Genomic DNA, 24,801 nt, shown 5'->3' on the forward strand with positions numbered 1-24,801 from the left:
GGCACACACCCTAACATCTCGCCCCAGATGAGCGGCTTTGGGGGATGCTGAATTCCCAGTCAGGCGGAGGCGAAAAATAAAAAGGTGGGGGACACTTGCCTTAGTTGTTCTGGCTGAATGTTACTGATGTTTCAGTGTAATGTTATTTCTGGCATCATCTTGATTAGTGACTCAAAGACTGGTTTTAACTTGAGAAAAGGCTGAATCTGAACAGATTTCATCTCTCTTTCCTTATCCCCTTCACTGAAATTCAACTAACTTAACACAGTGTTGATCTAGCATCAGAGAAGATAGGGAAACAAGCAAGATCTTATTTTCTCACTCAAGATTAGATATAAGACATTCTTTAAACAATGCTGTTTGAAGGCAGGATGATAACAATAGGTGACACAGGTTTGATCTCTATTCAGGGAACTAAGATCCCGCATGCCATGCAACAACTAAGTCCCTGGCTACAGTTACTGAGACCGAGCCCCATAACAAAGACCCGAAACAACCAAATGAATAAATGTTTTTAAAATTAAATTATATCTGAGGACATACAACCTCGTGCCTGACATATGGGAAGCACACATGTCCTACTTTGGTCATAACACTGTTTTCTACCTGATTTTTCAAAATGAATGTTCTTCTCTTTGTGAAATGGGAATTCCTGTGTCTGAAGGGTTGTGTATCCTACTTTGGTTCCCATATACCATCACCTTGTGAACACTTTCCCGTAATGTGTGCAGCATTTCCCTTTCTATTCTACAGTGAGCTATGGCAGGTTTCCCCCAAGAAATGAAAAAGCTACATGTTGTTGTTACCCTGGCAGCATCAGCAATTTTTAGCCTTCGTAAAAATCTCAGAACTCAGCCTGTCATAATCAGACAAGAAGTTCATTTTGAAAGAATAACCACAAGGGAGCCACCTGTCCTCACTCCTTCTTTACCAGCTATCAAAAGGAATGAAATTGGCTCATTTGTAGAGACATGGATGGACCTAGAGACTGTCATATTCAGTGAAGTAAGAGAGAAAAACAAATATCATATATCAACACATATATGTGGAATCTGAAAAAATTGGCATAAATGATCTTATTTACAAAGTGGAAGTAGAGACACAGACATAGAGAACAAATGTACGGACACCAAGGGGGAAAGGGTGGGGTGGTGGGATGAATTGCGAGATTGGGATTGACACCAACACACTACGGATACTGTGTAGAAAATAGATAACTAATGAGAACCTACTGTGTAGCACAGGGAAGTCTACTGAATGCTTTTGTGACCTAAATGGGAAGGAAATCCAGAAAAGAGGGGATATATATATATATATAGGTATAGTTGAATCACTGCGCTGTACAGTAGAAACTAATATACCACTGTAAAGCAACTAAACGCCAATGAATTTTTTTTTAAAGCAGTTTGAATTTTCTCCTAATAAAGGACCTTGACTTTGATTCTTTAAGCCTTAGCCATGATTTTCTTTCTTGGACTGGCTTCATTTTCCATACGCCATGGATCTTAACAAAGCATACATCATGTCCAAATGTGTAAGGTAGTCATTCTATCCGATTGGAATAATTCTGCTCCTAAATGCTACTTAACCATCTACCGTCCTTTAACCCAAGTTCCTGAAATGTAAACACGTGAAGAAGAATCTGGTGGCTGGTGAGGCTGAAACAGTGCAGGAGTGGAGAAGGCGCTCTCTGGCTCAAGGACCTCTGGTCCCAGAAGAGTAGTACTATTAGCCTGCGGGCTTTCACATGGGGCTGGGCAGTTCACCTTGAAGTCCGGGGCTGCAATTCCTTCTTTAATTAAAAACACACTGTAATAATGGAGGTGTCACCTGATGCAGGCTTACTTGCCAACATGGACCCAGTGCCCTGCTGGGGTATATTTTGTTTTAGAATTTCTCATGTATTAAAGACCCTACTGAGAAACTGCTTCATGGTGGAGAGACCCAGCCTGCCGGAAAGGCACCCTTGGAGAGAAGAGGGGTACTGATTCGTAGCCAATGCTAGGAGGGGAAGGACATTGTTCTTAAATATAAAGTAGTACATCCAAAAAATATTTCTATATTTTCCAGGCTCTCCTGCTCTTGGTTTGAAATTGGTAATGCATGCGAAAAACATCAAGGTGGTTTTCCTGTTGTTGAGCCCTTTCACATTTATCTCTAAAGCTACTGCAGAGGGCCTTCCTAGCAAAGCTGGATTTCCAAGAATGCTCAAGTGATGAATGAATATCCAGGCAAGAGTACTGGAGTGGGTTGCCATTTCCTTCTCCAGAGGATCTTCCCAACCCAGGGATCGAACCTGGGTCTCCCACATTGTAGGCAGATGCTTTACCATCTGAGCCACCAGGGAAGTTCAGTAATGAAACAGCTACCCCTTATTGAGCATCTCCTATGGGAACACAATATGCTGAGTGCTTTAGGGAGGATGTCTTATCCTTAAAACAAGCTTACAAGAAATTGACTGTTACCCCCATTTTACAGAAGAGGAAACCAAGTCTCAAGACAACTATGGAGCCTTCCAGGTTCATGCAACAGGTAGATGATGGACCTATGTTTGGTGGAGACAGGTAATTTGGACCTGAATCAGTCTGACACCAAGTCTCTGCTCATCTCAGGTACACCATGATGCTAATCTAAAATTACAAGTGGCTCTCATGCTTACTCCCATTATTTACAATGGCCAAGACATGGAAATAAGCTTAAGAGTCCAGAGTGATGGATATATACATAAAGAAGTTGTGGTATACATGCACAATGAAATATTATTCATCCATAAGAAAAGAAGGAAATCCTGCCTTTTGTAACAACATGGATGGACCTTGAGGGCATTGTGCTAAGTGAAAAGAGTCAGATGGAGAAAGACAAGTAATGTATGATCGCTCCTATCTGTGGAATCTAAAGAACACAACAACAAAAACCCCACCAACTCATAGAAAAAGAGATCATGTTTGTGACTACCAGAGGCAGGGGTGGGAGGTGGGAGGAATTGGATGAAAACCGTCTATGCGGTCGCACAGATTCGGACACGACTGAAGTGACTTAGTAGTAGTAGTAGTCAAAAGGTATAAATTTTCAGTTATAAGATAAATAATACTGGGGATGTAATTTAACATATGTCATGATGATTGTAGTTAACACTACTGTATGAGAAGAAAATTGCAACCCACTCCAGTGTTCTTGCCTGGATGATCCCAGGGATGGGGGAGCCTGGTAGGCTGCCGTCTATGGGGTCGCACAGAGTCGGACATGACTGAAGCGACTTAGCAGCAGCAGCATGCTATGTGAAAGCTGTTAAAAGAGCAAACCCCAAGACTTCTTATCTCAAGGAAAAACAGTTTTTTCCTCTCTCTCTCTCTCTCTTTTTTTTTTTTTGGTATCTTTGCAAGATGATGGGCTTCCCCAGTGGCTCAGTGGTAAAGAATCCTCCTATAACGCAGGAGCCCCAGGAAGCACAGGTTCAACCCCTGGGTGGAGAAGATCCCCTGGAGGCGGGCATGGCAACTCACTCTAGTATTCTTTCCTGGAGAATCCCATGGACAGAGGAGCCTGGTGGGCTACAGTTCATAGGGTTGCAAAGAGTCAGATATTACTGAAGCAACTTAGCAAGCATGCAAGATGATGTATGTTCATAAAACTTACTGCAGTAATCAATCACTCAACAGTATATGTAAGCAAGTCATTATGCTGTACATCTGAAACTGGTACAGTGCTATATGGCAGTTACACCTCAAGAAACTGAAAAAAATTACTAGCTGGAAAAAAGGGAAATAATTGTGGATGTATGGCTGTTTATTTTTTCCGGTGGCACAGAAAATGCATTTAGCAGTGTACAAATAAACTGACATGCATTTCTGAGCATTATAAATGATTTGGAGAACTGTATAAGGTTGGAGGAGAAAAATAAAACAAATGGACTCTCTCTGAGTCTTGGCCTCATCAAGTGTTTGGGAGGGACAGAAAGCAGGAGACTTTTAGCATTTTTGAAAACTGAGATTCACAATGAGTTCCATGTTCTCCAGCCCCCACACTGGGTACTTCCTCAGTTCCTGAGAACTGAGTGTCTGCTTTATCCAGAACATTCTTGCTAAACAACTGGCTTAGAAAGTCCTGGAAAGAGTCAGCAGGCCCTGAACCAGAGAGTGACCCAAACAGTTGGTTAATAACAAGATCAGTGCTCTCTCCTGGGGTGGCCCTGACTGAATGGACGGGTGTGGGAAGGCAACTGTGTCTTGAAGCTGAAAGATTCAACAAACAGGCAGGCTCCTTTGAAAGGCTCTTCTGCCCGACTGTTAATGTTTATAAATCTTCTTGCTTCTCTTTGGCTTGTACTTCATCATAAGCAGAGTCTAAAGAAAAAGGAGGGGACGTAAGCCTTCCTTTGCTGGGGGAAAGTGTCTCATTTTGAGAATCTAGCTGGGAATTGGGAATCCTTGGTGTTATTTCTGGCTGCAATATTAATTCATGGGGTTGAGTAAATCACTAGCTTTTTTGCTCCCTTCACTTCCCCATTCCATTCAGTCCTATTTTGGTCCTTGTATCTCTCTGGCCCCAAACTCTCCCTCCCTTCCTCTGTACTGCTAGCCACTTAGAAAGTTGATCATATATGGCAACTGTGAATACATCGGATGTTGTTTCTCCTACATCTTTTTCCAGTATTTGTAATAATTTTTCTATTTGGGAAACTTTCCTTCTCCTATAGCCTAGCTAAATCCTGTCTGGTCTTTGTCTTCCTCCCTGATTCAGCTCTGAGGTCTTGTCCCTTCTTTCTCTGAAGTCCCACAGGATTTGTTGTCTGAACTTCTTACTTGGTCTCTATTTGCTACTGCCACACATCCCTAGTTATCTTTTTTCTACTCACCTGACTGATTTACGCTGCTGGTTTGAAACTTGTAGCAAATACCTTACCTAGGCTTTTGTTTTTCTCTCAGTATCAGTACACTGACTGTTGGAACTTAGTCAATGTTTGCTGATTCAAATGTAAAAGAGCAACGTTAAGAATGGCAATGGGTGCATGCTAAGTCACTGCAGTTTTGTTCAACTTTTTGTGACCCTATGAACTGTGTAGCCTTCCAGGCTCCTCTGTCCATGGGATTCTCCAGGCAAGAATACTGGAGTGGGTTGCCAAGCCCTCCTCCAGGGGATCTTCCCCGACCCAGGGATCAAACACGAATATCCTAGGTCTCCTGCATTGGTAGGTGGGTTCTTTACCACTGAGCCACCCCAATAATGACAATGACAGTGAAAGTGTGAGTCACTCAGTTGTGTCTGACTCTTTGTAAGCCCATGGACTGTACAGCCCACAGGCTCCTCTGTCCATGGAATTCTCCAGGCAAGAATACTGGCATGGGTTGTCATGCCCTTCTCGAGGGGAGTTCCCAATACAGGGATTGAACCTGGACAGATTCTTTACATCTGAGTCACCACAGTACTTCCTTTTATTGAATGTTTCCTGTTCACCAGAATGATGTTGAGTTTTATGTTAATATCTCACTCATGACAACACAATTGTGAGGTCTTATGCATCCCCATTTTACAGTGGAGAAAACCGAGGCTCAGTAACAAGATAACGGTCACATAGCTATTACTTGTTAGAGTGGAGATTCAACAAGTTCCATAAGTACCATGCTGCCCTGCTCCAATTAAGAACTATGTCATGAATGAAACAAGCCAAGGACATTTGCATTTATGGTTAACATGGCTGTAAACAGGTGACTGTGAAACTGAAACAGAAGCAACAAGGAGGTGATGCAAGGATTCCACGAAAACAGATTTGCAGTCAGCACCCCAGCGTCAGCTACAGTGCCTTGTGCTTCAGATTCTGAACTCTGAAGTCAAACTGACTTGGTTTGAATCTTGGCTCCACAGCTTGCTGGCTGTTTGATCTTGAGTAAGAGACATTAAGTTCATGGTGACTTAGTTACATTAAGTTCATGGTGACTCAGTTACCTCATGTATAAAGGTGGACTGTAATGGTATCCTCTCCTCTGGCAGCCTTGAAGATTAAGTATAAACATGTGAAAGGCACATATAGTAAACTGAAAGTCGCTCAGTCATGTCTGACTCTTTGCGACCCCATGGACTATACAGTCCACGGAATTCTCCAGGCCAGAATACTGGAGTGAGTAGCTTTTCCCTTCTCCAGGGGAATCTTCCCAATCCAGGGATCAAACTTAGGTCTCCTGCATTGCAGGTGGGTTCTTTACCAGCTGAGCCATAAGGGAAGCCCAAAAAGGCACATATATGGATCCTTAAGTAATTGTCAGCTATTATTATCAAGAACCTCTAACTTAGACCAAGGTAATAGAATCTAGCCCAGGAGGCAGAAATTGCTGTGTATTTCACTAGATTTCAGGCAATGAAAAAGAGCCCTGTTTTTATCCTTCAATCCCAAACACAACAAAGAAACTGCAGATAGGGAATTCTAGGAGACAAAGGCCACCCAATGACTGTATTGCAAGGATTATCAAATATGCCAAGACATGGTGACCCAATACTCATCACTCAAATGGCTGTGGGAGCCAAGGGTGGCAACATAAGGGACCTCCTTGTGGTAGATGGCTAGTAATGCAGAATGTGAACAGGTGATTTCTACTATCACTAGATACCTGGCCTCTGATTGTTTCTTAGGAGTTGCAAGACCTTGGGTTGGGTGACCTAACCTCCCTTTTCTTACCTGTAAAATGGGATAATAATAGTAGCTACGTTAAAGGATCATGGAGAAAATTAATGTATATGTAAAGCACTTAGAGGACTTCCCTAGTGACTCAGCAATAAAGAATCCACGGGCCAATGTAGGAGATGAAGGTATGATTCTTACATAGGGAAGATACCCTGGGGAAGGAAATGGCAGCCCACTCTAGTATTCTTGCCTGGATAATTCTATGGACAGAGGAACCTGCAGGCTACAGACAATGGGGTTGCAAAAGAGTTGGAAATAACTTAGCGACTAAACAACAGCCACAGCAAAGTGCTTGGAGCATAACTCAATAAACAACTCAATAAACAATTACTTTAGTTTTATAGTCACCACTAGTCTCAACAAGTAGTTTCCTTGGTTGCTTGCAATATAGCCTTGGCAGAAGAGAAGGAATTACTCTTGACTAAGTTAACAAAATTCCCCAGCACTCCAAGTATTTTATTCTACAAAGTGGCTTAAATAAGGGAAATTTATTAGACAACAAGGGCTGGAATTTTCACTATCTTTTCTCAGCAACCTCTTCTCTCAATGATAATCAGATAATGTCTATCCACCTTCTTCAAAAGCTGTTTTTTTTTTTTTTTTTAAGATTTGATCTCAGTACCCTGCAGTGACATTTAAGAGCAAGGCCAGGTTGTGACATAACAGCTGAGCCAATTTTTTTTTTCCACGGGTTTAGCTAAGGTTTCGTGGGCACAGGAGGAAACTAAATGTAACCTCAGGGGTTCAAGGAGGTCATATCTACCTCATCAGGATCCTCTAGACCTGCCTCTGAGCACACCATGAGAGCTGGCACTTGCTGCCCCTCTGCTGCTATGCCTGGATCAGAGCCCTAACATGAAGTGTCAGGTGTAATTTTCACCCCAGGCCTGGAGAGCAACAAGGACAGCCTCTTGCTTGGAAAATGCTGGGGGTGGGAGGTACCCTGGCCTCTGGATTTGGCCAAGAGAGGAAGCAAACTGCAGGTAATTTGGCCCAAACCAGCAGATGCTGCTCAAAAAAGCTACAGTGCTTGCCCTGAAACAGGGAAATCGCAAAGCAAATGCTCGCCTAGAAAGCACAAACAAAGCTGCCTGGTATTGGAGAGGCAGCCCCCATGCTTGGATCCAGGCTTGGCGGGGAGGATAGATCAGAGGGCCCTTCAGATTTCTAGGAAACACCAACCTTGGGACTCTCATTCAGCGCTGGGTCCCCAGAGGCCACCACTACCTAAGTTACCAAGATTGCCTACTTTGAATCTTGGGTCACAGCTTACTTCCTGACATAATTGTCTGTCAAAAGACTTCCTTAAATTATCCCTGGAAACTGAAAGGAGACTCACGAAGAACAATCTTGTACAAATTTTGGAAATTGAGTATTTTTTTCCTTCATTTAGAATTTAAACAATATTGTTTTATATCCCCATTCATTTCTCAGAGTAGATGATACAAAAGGCTCAGGCACCTGTAAATTTGCTCTTATTTTATAGCAAATGAATAAATTAATAATAATAGCTTAACATCTATTGAGCTGGTATTATTTATCATACTCGCTCTAAGTATTTTATATGTAATGCCTCATTCAATCCTAAAGATAACCCAGGTCTCCTGCATTGTAGGCAATTCTTTACCATCTGAGTCACAAAGGAAGTCCCCTAAAGATAACAGTAGGTGGTAAATAGAGTTATTTGTTTCCTGGATGAGAAGATGTGCTCTGGGGATTGGGATTTCATACCTAGTTCACTGACTCAGGGCACATGCCCTAAGCCCACTGCAATAGGTGGGCCAGGTACCCACCTACCTGTTCTTCCCAGCTTTCCTAGCAGGTGGGGGTGGTCATGTGACCACCTTCTGGCCAATGTTATGTGAGTATAAGGGAAGAGTTCTACTTCGAGATCTGGACCATAAAAAACTCTAAGGGTGCTTCCCTGCCCTGTTCTTCTTTATTAAATAAATAGGCCACTGAGACCCTAGAGAAGGGACAAGTCATGAGATGACCCTGAATGATTCTGGGGAGGGCTGTATGCAAACCAGAACAAGTTAGACTTACTATGAGTGAAAACTACATTTCTGTTGTGATAAGTCACTGAGATTTCCAAGGTATCTACTGCAGAAGCCCCAGTTACTTTAATTCATGTACCTGGTGAGGAAAATGAATTGATTGTCTACAGTTAAATTGCTATTGGGACTTCCTGGTGGTCCAGTAGTTAAGACTCTGCACTCTCAATGCACGAGGCCCAGGTTCGATCCCTGGTCAGGGAACTAGATCTCACACGCCGCAACTAAAAGATCCTGTGTGCCAAAACTGAGACCTGGTGCAGCCAAATAAATAAATATAAAAACCCATTACTGTTAGTGGACCCTTAGGGCAGAACTGCCTAGTTCTACACTGTATCTTTTCTCTCAAAATGCAGGGTGTGCAAACATAATGAGGAAATTCCCTTCCAACTTAGAAAGATGATAAAGAGATCCCATGCCCTGCTTCCATCTTCCATCTTCCAAAGAGAGCTAGCATGACGAAAATAATCAGATTGCACAATCATCATTTATTAGGAACCCATCTGGTGTGGGGATGAGCTCATAGCCTTGAGAATAAAGAAAATTTCCAGCTAAGACTGGATGGTGAGACTTCTAACGCAGGCCAGCTGGTTTTCAGAAGGTCTAGTGCCAGGTTAGAACAAGGCTCTGTGATGAGCAGCCAGTGGTTAAGCAGTATGGACATCATTACTGCAAATGATATAAATCGCATTACACTTATTACATAAAGACGCATGACTGTTGGCCTAACAAATTCAGTCTAGTTGTGCCCCTTTTTGCTGCAGCAACTTTAAGCTGGCACATTGTGTTGCTTCTGCTCATTCCCTTTACCTAGTTCATACCCACTCGTCTTTATTAATAAGACCTCTGCTCATCTACTGTCTTCTCAGGAAGCCCTCCTTGATGTCACAGAACAAGTAGGTTTCCCAGTAAAACTCTCTCAGGCCCTCAGGTAACTTGTCCTCAAAGCACTGACATTCAATTTTAATTTCCTGTGAGTTTGCATAGTTATTAGTTCTGTTGTGAGTGAGTGCCAGAACTCCACCACTGTAATATAATCTGTAAACAAATACGGTACTGTGTTCAGTTTTGTTCACCATCCCATCTCTAGCACTCAGCACAATATCTGCACACAGCAGGTGTTCTTTTATTATTTGTTAGATGAATCAGCAAACACCTGAATAAATGAATGAATGAATCCTCATTTAGTGAAGAAACCAAGGTAGAAATATGTCATACCCAGATTTATTGGTAAAGATAGGAATATACTTTAGAATATTGGATTTCTGCAGCTACTACTGCCCATCATCTTTCAAACGACTCTGTAGAAAGAGATGCCTTCAAATCAGGTGACACTTACATAGGTGACCATCACTCCAGAACAAATGTGGTAACACAGATGCTGAGATCCTCTCCCACAGGAGGCTAGTCACTCACTTCTCTGAGCCTCAGTGCAGTATCCTCATTTATAACGCACCCCTCCCCCACCCCCGCACTGGCATTGAGAATCAAAAATAAGAGAATTCATTTGACAATACCTTATTGACCCTGTGCACATATGTTTTGCTTAAAGTTAGGAAGTTTGAAAATTGTCTCTCGATGGGATTTTTGAAAAGACACTACTTTGTGAAGAAGATGGTATTTTGAGGATATTAGACAAAGACTCACCATTTAGTTAAATAATCATTATTTCCGGGCAATGGCAGAGAAATTAGATCTCCCACAGTTTCCATCAGCCTCAGCCCTAAGACCCTTAAACAATCATACAATTTAACTAAAAAATTGGCTACTCTCCTTTTGTTGGGATGACTATTTCCAAAGCCCAACCTGAATAGAAATTTAGAAGCCCTCATTATTCAAAGGTAATGTGATATTTGTCAAAAGAGAAACTTCTGAGTTGATTTCCACAATGCTTTCAAAGCAGATTAGCATCTGTTGGGAGGGACTGGCCCAAAGTGAGCATTGCTTGATGCAGTAACTGACAGCTAATTTTAAACCATGAAGTATTATTTTCTCACTGGAACCAAGGAAAGTGCTTTCAAGAAGGATGAAAATCTACCACATGTCAGACTCAAAAATATTTTCTGAACAAAGTAAAAACTGAGATCCTACTTTGCAAATACATTTCTAGAAAATTCAAGAATGAGCTTTGCAGATTCATGAGGTTCTATTGCAAAGACGTGACTCCTATCAATGTAAGAAAATGCAGTTGCAAAGACGTGTGTGTAACATTCAAGCACATCAGCAGAAATGCATTCATATAACCCTTTACCAATGGGCACAAATAGCTGTAATGAGTGGCAGAAAAGGTTGACATAAACAAATGCACAGACTTGACAAAAGGTAGAAAGAAAGAGAATAAATTTGGTAATTGTTTTGCTTGGTGCAAACCTACTTTCCCCCTTTAACTATAACATATGTTGTAGATCATCGGAGGAAAGGCTCAGCCCCACAGCATATGTAGGCACTAAATAATACAAAAAGCACAACCCCTGGAAAACATACATTGCCGGAACGAAATGATGAAAGAGGAACAGCAAAAATAGCAAATTGAGCATCAAAGCCTAGCTTTGCACATGTGGGAACGTTTCCTGGAATCATGGCATCATCCATTGGTCCCAGACTGGTTGTATTAGTTGCTTTAGAAGATACAAATAAATCATTGCAAACCCAATCCCCTTTTAGAGGAATTATTCATCATTAGAAGAATTTACCACTGACATCATTATAACTCATCATACAGACAGTTGATAAAAATGCAGTTTCAAAATCATTCCTATTTGTAAAACCTCTCAGTTTCAGAAGCACAATTCCCATTAAAAGAAAAACACACAAGCCATTCTCTGTGACTGTAAACTCCATCCCAGGGTGATAAAGCCGTCTCCTCTGTCATTGACTTCTTTGTTTTTGTTTTTCTGGCAGTGTTTGTGGGAAACTCAGTACATACAGGTCAATGTAGGGCTGATTCTGTGGGCCATAGAGAAGCAGTGTCAGAGCGCAGGGTTAGAACCTCTCAGTATAAATAAAAAAGGACTCTCCCCAAATTCCCAACACCTGGGTGTCACTCTGGCTCCTGGTCATATTCTCTTTTAGAAGAAAGTGATGGATGATTTTAAATACATATAAGAAACCATACTCCTTAGAGGAAGGTGGGAACACACACTGGAACATTTTTCCACTCCTAGTTTCTCCCCCACAGCTTATATCCTAAAGTCAGGAAGAGCAGGTAAATTTCCTCTTTGGACTTCATTCAGCAGCCTCAAAAAATAAAAAACAGAAAAAAAGCTAGCAACTCTCATGAAGGGTGCCGTTTCTGCAAATAGACCAAAAATGAAGAGATTGAAAAAATGAATGACATCCAACTAAAAAAATAAACTAAAACAGACTCACATATGCCATGCATATGTGCTCTTCATCTTTGGAGCCAGAAGCAATTTATGGCACAGCAATAATTTAGGTTACTGGTCTTATTTATCTTATTTCTCCTGTAGTTCATACCCATGATAAGCGGTTGGGCAGGAGGAAAAAAAGGTGGCTTCATCATGATGTTAATGAACCTTAAACTTCAGGGCCTGTCACTTCTTGGGATCTCTTCTAGGGCTCTAGGATGATTGCTGGTAATATGTGTACACAGTCACAGTTGCATAATGGAGCTATGATAATTGCAATCAGTTATGTCTACGGTCTATTTCTGCTCTGACCTTCTCTCTGCTAAACTTCCCTTCTTGATGACGTAGCATTGGAATGGCCATGGACACTTTCTGGAGCTCAGCTCAGGGGCACTTGAGTTGCAATACACGTAGTTTGGGTTAAAAGAATACATGTTTGAAGTTCACGGTCATTTCCATTTATCTATGAAAAGATGGGACTACCTGGTGGCTAAGATGGTAAGGAATCCACCTGGGTTCCATCCCTTGGTTGGGAAAATCCTCTGGAGGTGGGCATGGCAACCCACTCCAGTATTCTTGCCTGGAAGAATCCCCATGGACAGAGGAGCCTGGCAGGCTACAATCCATGAGGTTGCAAAAAATCGGACACGACTGAGCGACTAAGCACACAGGAAAAGATGGAAATGGATGATGCCATTGAAGGATTGGCTTTCAGTCATACTCCTCACCCCCAAGTGTTGACTTAACCTGTATTGTCCATAAAGGTACAGGGCCTGGGGTCTTATCCAGATATTACTACATCTTACAGCACCTGGTTATGGAACTATGTGGCCTCCACATAGGAGAAATCAGGCTTAAAATGCAGGGAGCCAAATTTCAGCAACATGATTATCATGATCAAGATTATCATACTAAGTGAAGGAAGCCATACAGGGAAAGACAAATGTCATATGATATTGCTTATGTGTGGAATCTTAAAAAAAATGATACAAATGCACTTATTTACAAATCAGAAATAGATGCACAGGCACAGAAAATAAACATCTGCTTACTATCTGACAGTGGAATGAGCTTCCTTCAGCTCAGAGGCTCTTCAGCTGGATGCACAATAAATACCTAGAAACCTTACAAAACATACATACATAGGCTCCAGATCAATTAAACGAGACTCTCTGGGAGTCAGACCTGGGCATGGGTGGCTTTAAAAGCTCCCCGACAGAATCAAAAGTCCAACCAGGGAATGATAGCCATCACTTCAGGCAATGGAGAAACTGTCAACCATGAAAGCATTGCTATGAAATAACAGGAAAAAAAGTTTTATATATATATATATATATATATATATATATATATATATATATATATATATATATAGGTCTCTGTCTTCCATTTCTGGCACAGAGCTCCTTAAACTCCTGCAATTTTTCCTTAAAGAGAAGAGCACTGGGAGCATTTTTTGTTCTTATATTTGGACTTCAACCCTGGTTCCTGACACAGAGCTCTTAAATCCCTTAGAATTCCTGAGTGATAGGAATGTCTTTTATTTTAATGAGGTGACTCTGTTGGGCTCTTGGATGGCTTCAGAACGGGGACTTGTCACCAGAAAGATCAAGCCATGATTGAAAGCTTAAAACTTTCATCTCCATCCTCATCCTCTGGGAATGAGAGAGGGGCTGAAGACGGAGTTAATGATTGAGCATGCCTACATGATGAAGCATCCATAAAATTTCAAACATATGGGGTTCAAAAAGCTTCTGGGTTAGCAAACATATCCATATGCTGGGATAATGTGCATCTCAGTTCCACAGGGCTAGGAGCTCCTGCACTTGGGACCTTCCCAGACCTTGCCCTACGAATCTCTCCATCTGGCTATTCATCTATGTCCTTTCTCATTTCCTGTATCATGTAATAAACTGGTAAATGTGTTTTCCTGAGTTCTGTAAGCTCTTCTAGCAAATGACCAAATCCAAGGAGGGGATCATGGGAACCTCCAATTTGTAGACAAGTCGGCCAGAAGTTGTGGGGTAAACTGGGGATGTGTGATTGGTGTCTGAAGAGTAGGGCAGTCCTCAGCCTGAGCCCTTAACCTGAACTTGTGCTGCCTCTAGGCAGTTAGTGCCAGAATTGCTTGGTGTGGAAAATCTAACCACACCACAAGCTTTGTGAGTGTGATAGTAGCATGAGAGTAAAGAAAGAGCGAGTTTTCCCTAGACAAACAAAATACATAAAAATGGCCATTCATCCCCCTCCACTAGTAAGTAAAGGCATTCTTGATGAATTTTTCCAAAGATAAGAAACAATAATAATACAGTATATTAAAAAATAATCATTTTTCATTGTTGTGCATTGTTGTTCAGTTGCTAAGTCATGTTCAACTCTTTGTGACCCCATGGAGTGCAGTATTCCAGGCTTCCCTGTCCTTTACTATTACTAAAGGCACTCCACTCTTGATGAATTTTTCCCCAAGATAAAAAACAGTAAGGATACAGCATATTAAAAAAATGATAATGAAAAACTAAAAATAGAACTGCCATATAATCCAGCAAGTCTACTCCTGGGTATATATGTGAGGAAAATGAAAACACTAATGTGAAAAGATACATGCAGCCTAACGTTCACAGCAGCACTATTTACAATAGCCAAGACATGGAAGCAACCTATCATCAAAAAAGAACCCAAATAACAGTGAGGAAGTGGAGCAAAAGAAACCCTTGTAGATTGTTTGTGAGAGTGTGAATTAGCGCAGCCACTGAGGAAAACAGTATGGAGGCTTCTCAGAAAACTAAAAATAGAACTACCATGTGACCCAGCAATCCTACTCCTCAGTATATATCTGAAAAAAAAAAAAAACCCAACTCACAATAATTTGAAAAGATACACATACCCTAATATTCATAGCAATATTATTTACAATTGCCAAGATATGGAAGCAATATAAGTGTCCATCAACAGATGAGTGGATAAAGATGTGGTATGTATGTGTATACACACACACACATATATACACACATAATGGAATACTACTCAGTCATACAAAAGAATGAAATTCTGCTATTTGCAACAATGTGAATGGATCTAGAGGATAGTATGTTTAGTAAAATAAGTCATACAGAGAAAGACAAATACTGTACTTTATATGCAGTGACACAGATATCACTTTATATGTGGAATCTAAAAAATAACACAAATATGACAAAACAGAAACAGATTCACCGATACAGAGAAGAGACTAGTGGTTATCAGTGGGGAGAGAGAAGGGAGCAGGAGCAAGAAATGAGTAGAGGATTAAGAGGCACAAATTACTATGTATAAAATAGGTCAACAACAGGGATACACTGTACAGAACAGGGAAATACTGCTATTATTTTGTAATAATTTTAAATGGACTATAATCAATAATCCATAATAACATTGTCATTGTGTTGTACACTTGAAACTAATATAATACTGTAAATCAATTATACTTCAATAAAAATAACAATACTTTCCATTTGTATATACTTCAGCAGTTGCAGCACACTTTCACAAATATGTCCTTATTTTACCCTTCCACTTAAAAAAATTAATTTATTTTAACTGGAGGCTAATTACTTTACAATATTTTAGTGGTTTCTGCTATACATTGACATAAATCAGCCATGGGTGTACACGTGTTTCCCATCTTGAACCCTCATCCCACCTCCCTCCCTACCCTTACACTTTAGCTAAGCTATATTCTATAATGGAGAAGGCACAGGCTAGGAGAGAAAAAAAACTGTTCGAAAAGTCTTCCCTGAGCAAAATTAGTTACTCTGAACTCTTCCTTTGAAAACTCTATTTGTTTTCTGACTGTTCCCCAGGAGGCTGTGAGCTTCTGAAGACAGGCAGGTATTTTGCTTTGCATGTCCATTTAAATCAAACCTGCTTGCCAGTGTGAATGGGCCTGGGAATAGGTGAAGGTGCCCAGGAGACGGTATGTCTCGTTTGGGATTCCTTCAGTCCACCCCCATTCCTTCAGTTCCAATCCCCAAAAAAGGCAATGCCAAAGAATGTTCAAACTACTGCACAATTGCATTCGTCTCACATGCCAGCAAAGTAATGCTCAAAATTCTCCAAGCCAGGCTTCAACAGTAAGTGAACTGTGAACTTCCAGATGTTCAAGCTGGATTTAGAAAAGGCAGAGGAGCCAGAGATCAAATTGTCAACATCCACTGGATCATTGAAAAAGCAAGAGAGTTCAAGAAAAACATCTACTTCTGCTTTATTGACTACACCAAGGCCTTTGACTGTGTGGATCACAACAAACTGTGGAAAATTCTGAAAGAGATGGGAATACCAGACCACCTGACCTGCCTCTTGAGAAACCTGTATGCAGGTCAAGAAGCAACAGTAAGAACTGGACATGGAACAACAGACTGGTTCCAAATAGGGAAAGGAGTACATCAAGGCTGTATATTGTACTCTGTTTATTTAACTTATATGCAGAGTACATCATGGGAAATGCTGGGCTGGATGAAGCACAAGCTGGAATCTAGACTGTGGGGAGAAATATCAATAAACTCAGATACGCAGATGACACCACCCTTATGGCAGAAAGTGAAGAGGAACTAAAAAGCCTCTTGATGAAAGTGAAAGAGGAGAGTGAAAAAGTTGGCTTAAAGCTCAACATTCAGAAAACGAAGATCATGGCATCCGGTCCCATCACTTCATGGCAAATAGATGGGGAAACAGTGGAAACAGTGTCAGACTTTATTTTTCTGGGCTCCAAAATCACTGCAGATGGTGACTGCAGCCATGAAATTAAAAGACGCTTACTGCTTGGAAGGAAAGTTATGACCAACTTAGATAGCATATTCAAAAGCAGAGACATTACTTTGCCAACAAAGGTCCTTCTAGTCAAGGCTATGGTTTTTCCTGTGGTCATGTATGGATGTGAGAGTTGGACTGTGAAGAAGGCTGAGCGCCAAAGAATTGATACTTTTGAACTGTGGTGTTGGAGAAGACTCTTGAGAGTCCCTTGGACTGCAAGGAGATCCAACCAGTCCATTCTGAAGGAGATCAGCCCTGGGATTTCTTTGGAAGGAATGATGCTAAAGCTGAAACTCCAGTACTTTGGCCACCTCATGCAAAGAGCTGACTCATTGGAAAAGACTCTGATGCTGGGAGGGATTGGGGGCAGGAGGAGAAGGGGACGACAGAAGGTGAGATGGCTGGATGACATCGCTGACTTGATGGACTCCGGGAGTTGGTGATGGACAGGGAGGCCTGGCGTGCTGCGATTCATGGGGTCGCAAAGAGTCGGACACGACTGAGCGACTGATCTGATCTGATCTGATGCTTTCTTTTCCAATACCCCTAGCCTGGCTCTGCAGACAGCTAACTGGTCAACGTGGCCTCTTAGGTCAGTGAACTCGTTTAGACCTGCTGCCCTTGCTTTCCCCTCCACAAATGCCTTTCAAACCCACCTGTGGGAATTACCTGTTGGCTGAAGACAGGCTGTGTGGGTCATAGGCAGCTGACCTCTAGGCTGACCATTTTGGCTTGGCTGGCCAGTCTGGCATGGCCAGAGACAAATCATGGACAAGCACGAGGTGTGATTAGCTTTTGAGTCCCAAATGCCTCCCAAGGGCCAGGTGTAAAACTGCTCTTCAGTAAGTGTCTGATGAACTGAGTTGAAGTTGAAGCAGGAGGAAGGTGTCTTCAAGATCTGGTGGCCAATAATTCCATGTTCTCTCCAGTACACTTATAGCATGAAGGAAAGTCTTTAAAAAGCCCACTGACATGGGGCCAGTGCACTCTGCTCACTTGATTTAGAATCCTGATTTTTACATAACTTAATGAAACATAAAGCGAGGAAAACAGGAAAGAAAAGAATGTGGGAGAGGGACTTCCCTGGAGATCCAGTGGTCGGCATGCTTGCACTGCAGAGGGCATGGTTTTGATTGGTTGGGGAACAAAGATCCCACCTGCCCCACAGTGCAGCCAAGAAATAATAAAAATTATAATAAAAAAGAAAGTGGGAAACAGAAGTAATAAGCCAGGACTCCCAAATTCATTTGTAATTAGCAACAAATAGGACAGACTCATCTGGTGTAAGGAATTAGCCTCAACACCAAGCTGTTGAGATTTGACTCTAAAACCAAGGTTTTAAAAAAATCCTCAAATGGACAAACCAGCCATGTTAGTTTCTATTTGTATCTCCCATCTGGGTGATTTTTTTCCCCCCAGATGTCTTTCAAAATCACAATTTGTCATGGGAAACACTGTAAAGACTTTTCAGATTCTTGTCAAATTTGGGAATACTTCTTTTAAGTTTCTTTTATATATGATCTATTACAGACATAACCTTATTTTCTGTTTATAGCAAAACTATAGGCATATGCCTTTCAAACACAAGAATTCTGGGGGAAAAAATCCTCATTTTTAGAAAGGACTTGAATGGTCTTCATCCCGTCTGCCAACAGGCAGATGAAAAAGTAGAAGGAAGGGGTTCTGGGAGGGCTGTGTCCCTCTGTGAAACCAACCCAGGGCGCCTGGGCTCATCTTCCAAGGGGCTGTCTATTCAATGCAAGTATGGACAGTCCACCGGGAGGGCTGGGGGGAAGGGTGGCTACAGGGTCCTGTGTTTAGCCACTATGGTTCATTAAGAGATTATATGTAGCCAAATTATGCTTAAGAATACAAAGGCCAGCTGTGCCTGCTTGCTTCCAAGCAGTGTGGGAAGCAGAGACGGGGCCAACACCTCTCAAGCTAACTTAGTGAAAGAAACAGCATTACAGGAAAACATTAACTGAGGCCAAGCTAGTGACACCTGCCTCCAAGAAGCAGGCAGGGGCAGAGCTGGCCCTTTGCTCATTTGCCTTCATCTCCCCCACCCAGTCAGTCTGGATCCTTCTTCTCAGGCTGGGCTGGGCTATCAGGACTGAAACCCCCATGGTCGGCAGGGACTTGGCTTCATGCCACCAGTCTGGAGGGATGGGTGGGAAAGCAGACCCTCTCCCTTTTTAAGAGCTCTGTGTCCCCAGCCAGTGGGCTTAGAAGGGCCACCCAGCTGCAGAAAACTTTCCCCATTTCTCACATTTGTGTGGGAATGTCTGAGAAGGGAAGCTACCAAATGGGAGGGAGGGGAAGATGGGGAAGATGGGGACTTGATACTGCTGCTCAGTGCTCGTCCCTCCTCACCTCCTGGCCTGCCAGCCAACACCCCGTATCAGGTTTTTGCCACCCCTATACACACACACACACTCTTTGAGAAAATAGCATCTCTTGTGAGAGGAGCATGAACTTGTGGGGAGGGCATCCTCATCTTTGTAGCCAGAAAAACTTGGGTGCAAATACCAGAGCTCTGTCATTTATCAGCTGGGTAACACTGAACACCTTATATCCCTCCCTGAGTTTTAATAACCTTATCTCCAAAAGGTGCCACAAACACCCATTTTTATCAGGTTGTCAGGAAAACTGAATTAGATCCTGCTTACAGTGCACCTCTCCCATTGCCTGGCACCTAGAAGACGATGCCAGATGAAGGTGGATTCCTCCCCTTATTACACATGATACAGAAACGACAAGAGCTAACGTTCCTTTCCCACCATTCCCCACGAATTTCTCATGCTACAAAGAAACAGAAGAGGAGCTTCTGGTCCCACCTGGTAGACAGCCCTGGAGATGCACCATGGTTTCAGCATCAGTTGCAGGACCCGCACGTTTCTGCCTTGGCATGTCCTCAGAGCCCGGCAAGTCAGGCCCCACACCGGCCGGTCCCAGGCATTCAGCAGGTTCTCAGAGCCCAGTGGCCCCGCAGCCATGCCAGCCAAGGCCCCGCCTCTGCCCTTCTGGTCCCAGGCCCCATATGCAGGGCTGTATTCTTTTCCTGACGCCAAGTTCAAATGTCACTGAGATGTCATCAGACCAGGAAAAATGCAGTCCAAATAACTCGGCCTCCACTGGGGCCTCTGTCCTAGCCCCTACCCTGCCTCCCCAGCACCCTCACTAGTCTTCAGAGACTGTTTCCGCACAAGGACGAGCTAACAGCTCCTAAATGAGAATGTTTTCTCCCTGCCTCCAGAAAGTCTCCCAGGACAAGGTAAAAATAAGCCTCCCCTGCAGATAATAGCACTCGCTGGACCTCAGAGGACACCCGGCTGACTTTCCGGGCAGATTAGAACAGAATTTTAGAAAGAACGTGGACCCGGATCGTCACTGTGTGCTCATGGTTCCGGGATTCCATCCAGGGTGAGAAGCAAAGGGGATGGATTTTCAGCCTCCCGCCAACATTCCCAAGGCATTCCGTTCAGACTCTTAACTCTTTAAAACTTCCAGAACCAGAGTTTCTGCATGACAAAGCCAAAAGGCCAGTTTTTTTTTCCCCCCAAATCAACACTGGAAAAACTGCTATATCTGTCGACAAGTTGTAAAAATCCAGGCATTTACTTTGGAAATGTCCCAAGTTTAGGTTAGGAAGAGAAGGGCAGTAAGAAAGCTTATCTGCTAGATGTAATATCCACATCTGAGATTTTAGAGGAGAGGGGATAAAGGGGGATAAAGGTGGCCTATCTGCTTTTCCCCATGATGGGTCATTTTCTATAAATGCTCTTGTGACTTTATCATGTATTAAATAAATCCTGTGGCAACCTTAACTCAAGGAAGGGCATCCAGTTAAACAAGATAAAGCTCTTTGAGATGTCAATCAAGTTATTTTGAGTTTTGATTTTTGTGATTATTAATATTGATTATTATTTTGATTATTTTAAACCATGTTTCAGAAGGGCATGTGCATCTAGTTCAATAGCGTACTGACCAAAAGACAAGATTTCAAAGTGAGAAGGGGAGGAAGGATTAGCTCATAACACAACCTGTACATTTAAGGGAACAGCATGTTTAGTCTTAACATCAGTTTGAGTGTTTGGTAGTCACTGAGGCATATTTGCCTTCTGCACATCCTTTATATTGATTGATTATCTTGTCTCTTCAACTGGAACCTTTACTATCATCAGAAAAGTAGTAGAACATAACCCACGGAACTCATAACTCACTACCTCCTGGAGTGTCCTGATGTGAGACATAACTGAGTTTGAATTCTGCCCTACCACTTACTGTGTGACCTCAGACACATTGACTTCTCTCGTTTATTGTGTTGGCCAAAAAATTCGCTCAGGTTTTCTCATAACATGTTATGGAAAATATCTGAACGAACTTTTTGGCCAACCCTAGTAGTTCTTTATTTCTCAGATGGAAAGCATACCAACCTCACAGGGCTGTTGTGAGGATTAAGTCAGGGGATATACTTAAAGTAGATAATGCAGGGTGTGCCATGTACCTGATTTTCATTTTTTGGGAGTGTTTCCCATGATCAAGTAATTCTAGGATACTATCCACCACTGATAGTATAAAACTCTTGAGATCATTTCCAGATCTGTGTTTCTCTGAATCACCTTTTTGGAATCCCTTTTGCTATGGATCCATGCACTCATTCATTTAATGAATATGTGAAGATCACTTTCACCAACAATCTTCTTGGATGATTTTTATCATTTTCCTGTGGGTCATGGCTCCAGGGAAAAACTGCATGATTTTATTCCTGTATATTATTCCTTTATTTTCACACACCCCAAAATAAAAGGTGGTGGTGGGTTTATGAAGGAATCCTGTCTTTCTACAAAGACATCAGCAGAGATAATTTCACTTTCAAGTAAAAGAAAGAAAGAAAGAAGGAACAAAGGAAGGAAGAAATAAAAAAGAGAAAGAAAGAAGCTAAATTAATTTTTAAAAAGTAGTATATGGAAAGTGACTGCTCCATTACCATTAGCTAACTGCTTTGGTATTTTCAAGAAGAAACAAAGGCAAGCGATATCATAGTTAACTGTTGTCTATGTCCCCAAGCTCATACATTTCCATGGGGATTTTGGCCGTGAACCAGGCTCTTATCCAGAGCATGTAATTATGGAAAGGATAGGGACCAGTTTAAAGGTTCTGTTTTACACTATTGTTAAATAATGTAATTAAAACATTTCTTGATAGTTAAATATATATTTAGCTTATAGTCTGGGAATCTTTGAAGTCTAAAGGTACCCTAATAAGCTTTTTAAAAACATGCCTGAATATAAACATATTAATTCTTGAGAACAGCAGGACCTAATCACACTGCCCTGAAGTCTTTGGTGCACACAGGGACAGGGCCGTCCTCTGCAGGGACTGGCTCAAGGGCCTGCAGCTTGAGCCTGGTCATGCCAGAGGATGACTTTGAGCCTGGGGAGGCACAGGTGGCAGAGACAGGTCATGCCCTAGTGCCGGTGGAGGATGCTACCTGGTTTCACTGGCCCCGTCTTTTCAATCATATCTGATTCTGTCCTAGACTTTCAGTCATTAATTCAGACTTTCACAGGGCAGCTTCCCTGATGGCATCTGAGGATGTGCATGCAAACGCCACTAGCATCAACCATGACGCCTTGTGTCTTTAAAGGGATTTATGATGCTCAAGCCTTTGACTGTGTGGATCACAATAAACTGTGGAAAATTCTGAAAGAGATGAGAATACCAGACCACCTGACCTGCCTCTTGAGAAACCTGTATGCAGGTCAGGAAGCAACAGTGAGAACTGGACATGGAACAACAGACTGGTTCCAAATAGGAAAAGGAGTACGTCAAGGCTGTATATTGTCACCCTGCTTATTTAACTTCTGTGCAGAGTACATCACGAGAAACGCTGGGCTGGAAAAAGCACAAGCTGGAATCAAGATTGCTGGGAAAAATATCAATAACCTCAGATATGCAGATGACACCACCCTTATGGCAGAAAGTGAAGAGGAACTCAAAAGCCTCTTGATGAAAGTGAAAGTGGAGAGTGAAAAAGTTGGCTTAAAGCTCAACATTCAGAAAACGAAGATCATGGCATCTAGTCCCATCACTTCATGGGAAATAGATGGGAAAACAGTGGAAACAGTGTCAGACTTTATTTTTCTGGGCTCCAAAATCACTGCAGATGGTGACTGCAGCCATGAAATTAAAAGACCCTTACTCCTTGGAAGAAAAGGAGTTATGACCAACCTAGATAGCATGTTGAAAAGCAGAGACATTACTTTGCCAACAAAGGTCTGTCTAGTCAAGGCTATGGTTTTTCCAGTGGTCATGTATGGATGTGAGAGTTAGACTGTGAAGCAAGCTGAGCACCGAAGAATTGATGCTTTTGAACTGTGGTGTTGGAGAAGACTCTTGAGAGTCCCCTGGACTGCAAGGAGACCCAACCAGTCCATTCTGAAGGAGATTAGCCCTGGGATTTCTTTGGAAGGAATGATGCTAAAGCTGAAACTCCAGTACTTTGGCCACCTCATGCGAAGAATTGACTCATTGGAAAAAACTCTGATGTTGGGAGGGATTGGGGGCAGGAGGAGAAGGGGACGACAGAGGATGAGATGGCTGGATGGCATCACTGACTCGATGGATGTGAGTGAACTCCAGCAGTTGGTGATAGACAGGGAGGCCTGGTCTGCTTCGATTCATGGGGTTGCAAAGAGTCAGACAGGACTGAGTGACTGAAGTGAACTGATGATGCTCAGAGCAATTAGATATAAATGTGTGTGTCTCTGTGTGTGTGTGTGTCTCTGTGTGTTTGTGTATCTTTTTACCCTCATATTACAGAGGAGGAAATCAGAATGACCTGTCTAGGCCACATGGATATTGTGCAGATGTTGGGACATGACCCCAGGGTTCACCAAGCCAACAAATGACCTGGATTTGTCTTGCTACTCCCAACTCCATTTAATCACTTTCTTTATACTTTCTTTGAAAATGATAGAAAACTAGTTTGCTAGGTAGTTTATCCCTTAGACAGTTGATCACCAAGCCTCAGGAATAGTGAAGTGGTGAACCGCTGGGTGTCGAAATGGAGAGCGGCACCATGAGATGCTGGGAAGACATAGTCAAGATCCATCCTGCATCACCCTTCCTTGCATGAACTTCTTTGCTAACATTTGGGAGTAAAGAGTCCAAGTCTTCCGTTAGTTGGCAGAATTGGATCAGTTGCTGTGTGTTTGCCTGCTGTCTGCCCTGGGGGAACATCACTGATAAAACTGGTGTCTTAGTCCTATGGTTCCACCTTTAGGAAGGGAACAGATTCCAGGGGGAGGCAAGCCTGGTGAAGCCAGGAGTTCCTGCATAGAGCAAAGGCAGGAAGAGGTGGGCAGGGCCTCCCAGGGAGTGTGGGGCCCAGAGCAGGGCTCTGCCTGGATCCCCTCCCCCATCTGCTCCACCCTTGCTCCAGTTCTCTCCATCTCCATGCCTTTGGGTATTCCATCTCTGCTCCTAGACTCTCCTCACTATTTTTGTAAAGACAGAGGGATTTTTTTTTTTAAAGCAATAATTGCCTTTGCCTGACTCAAGGGATGTTTTCAGACATAATTACTACTTTGAAAAGAATTTGGAAAAACTCAAGTTGGAAGTAATGCCTAGTGTCATTATGAACAAAATTTGCAAGTATACAGAGACACAGGAAATGGCACACAGGGGGAGAAGTCTATTTATAGCAACCAAAGAAATATGTTCAGAAATGCAATCTAATTAACCCATCTTAATTATTCACTGATTATTTAGTGACATCTATTTTAGAAAATGTCAGCCAGAAGATTGACTGGCTATACTCTATGTTAGGTTAAATTCAGCTCCCGGGAGGCATAAATAGCCGTGTTTAAAAGATTCTCTTAGATGAGTTATGTTATGCTTTGCTGGTAGA

At 42.3% G+C, this 24,801-nt stretch overlaps 1 protein-coding gene and 1 non-coding gene across 4 annotated transcripts in view; one reads left to right on the top strand and one right to left on the bottom strand.

The window, feature by feature from the left end:
• FRMD4A (FERM domain containing 4A) overlaps nucleotides 1-20,223 on the bottom strand; it is a 323,302-nt gene extending 303,079 nt beyond the window's left edge. For all 3 annotated transcript variants that reach the window (XM_055543859.1, XM_055543862.1, XM_055543861.1), the window contains exon 1: nucleotides 19,724-20,223. In XM_055543859.1, coding sequence (XP_055399834.1) covers nucleotides 19,724-19,882 — 159 coding nt within the window. In that variant the 5' untranslated portion in view covers nucleotides 19,883-20,223. The remainder of the gene's footprint in view (nucleotides 1-19,723) is intronic.
• On the top strand, nucleotides 8,862-8,934 carry TRNAE-CUC (transfer RNA glutamic acid (anticodon CUC)). The gene has a single exon. It is a non-coding gene; the product is annotated as a tRNA-Glu (tRNA).
• Nucleotides 20,224-24,801: the final 4,578 nt, after the last annotated feature.

Source organism: Bubalus kerabau, chromosome 13, assembly GCF_029407905.1.
Source record: "Bubalus kerabau isolate K-KA32 ecotype Philippines breed swamp buffalo chromosome 13, PCC_UOA_SB_1v2, whole genome shotgun sequence".
In the NCBI taxonomy this organism is placed as follows: domain Eukaryota; kingdom Metazoa; phylum Chordata; class Mammalia; order Artiodactyla; family Bovidae; genus Bubalus; species Bubalus kerabau.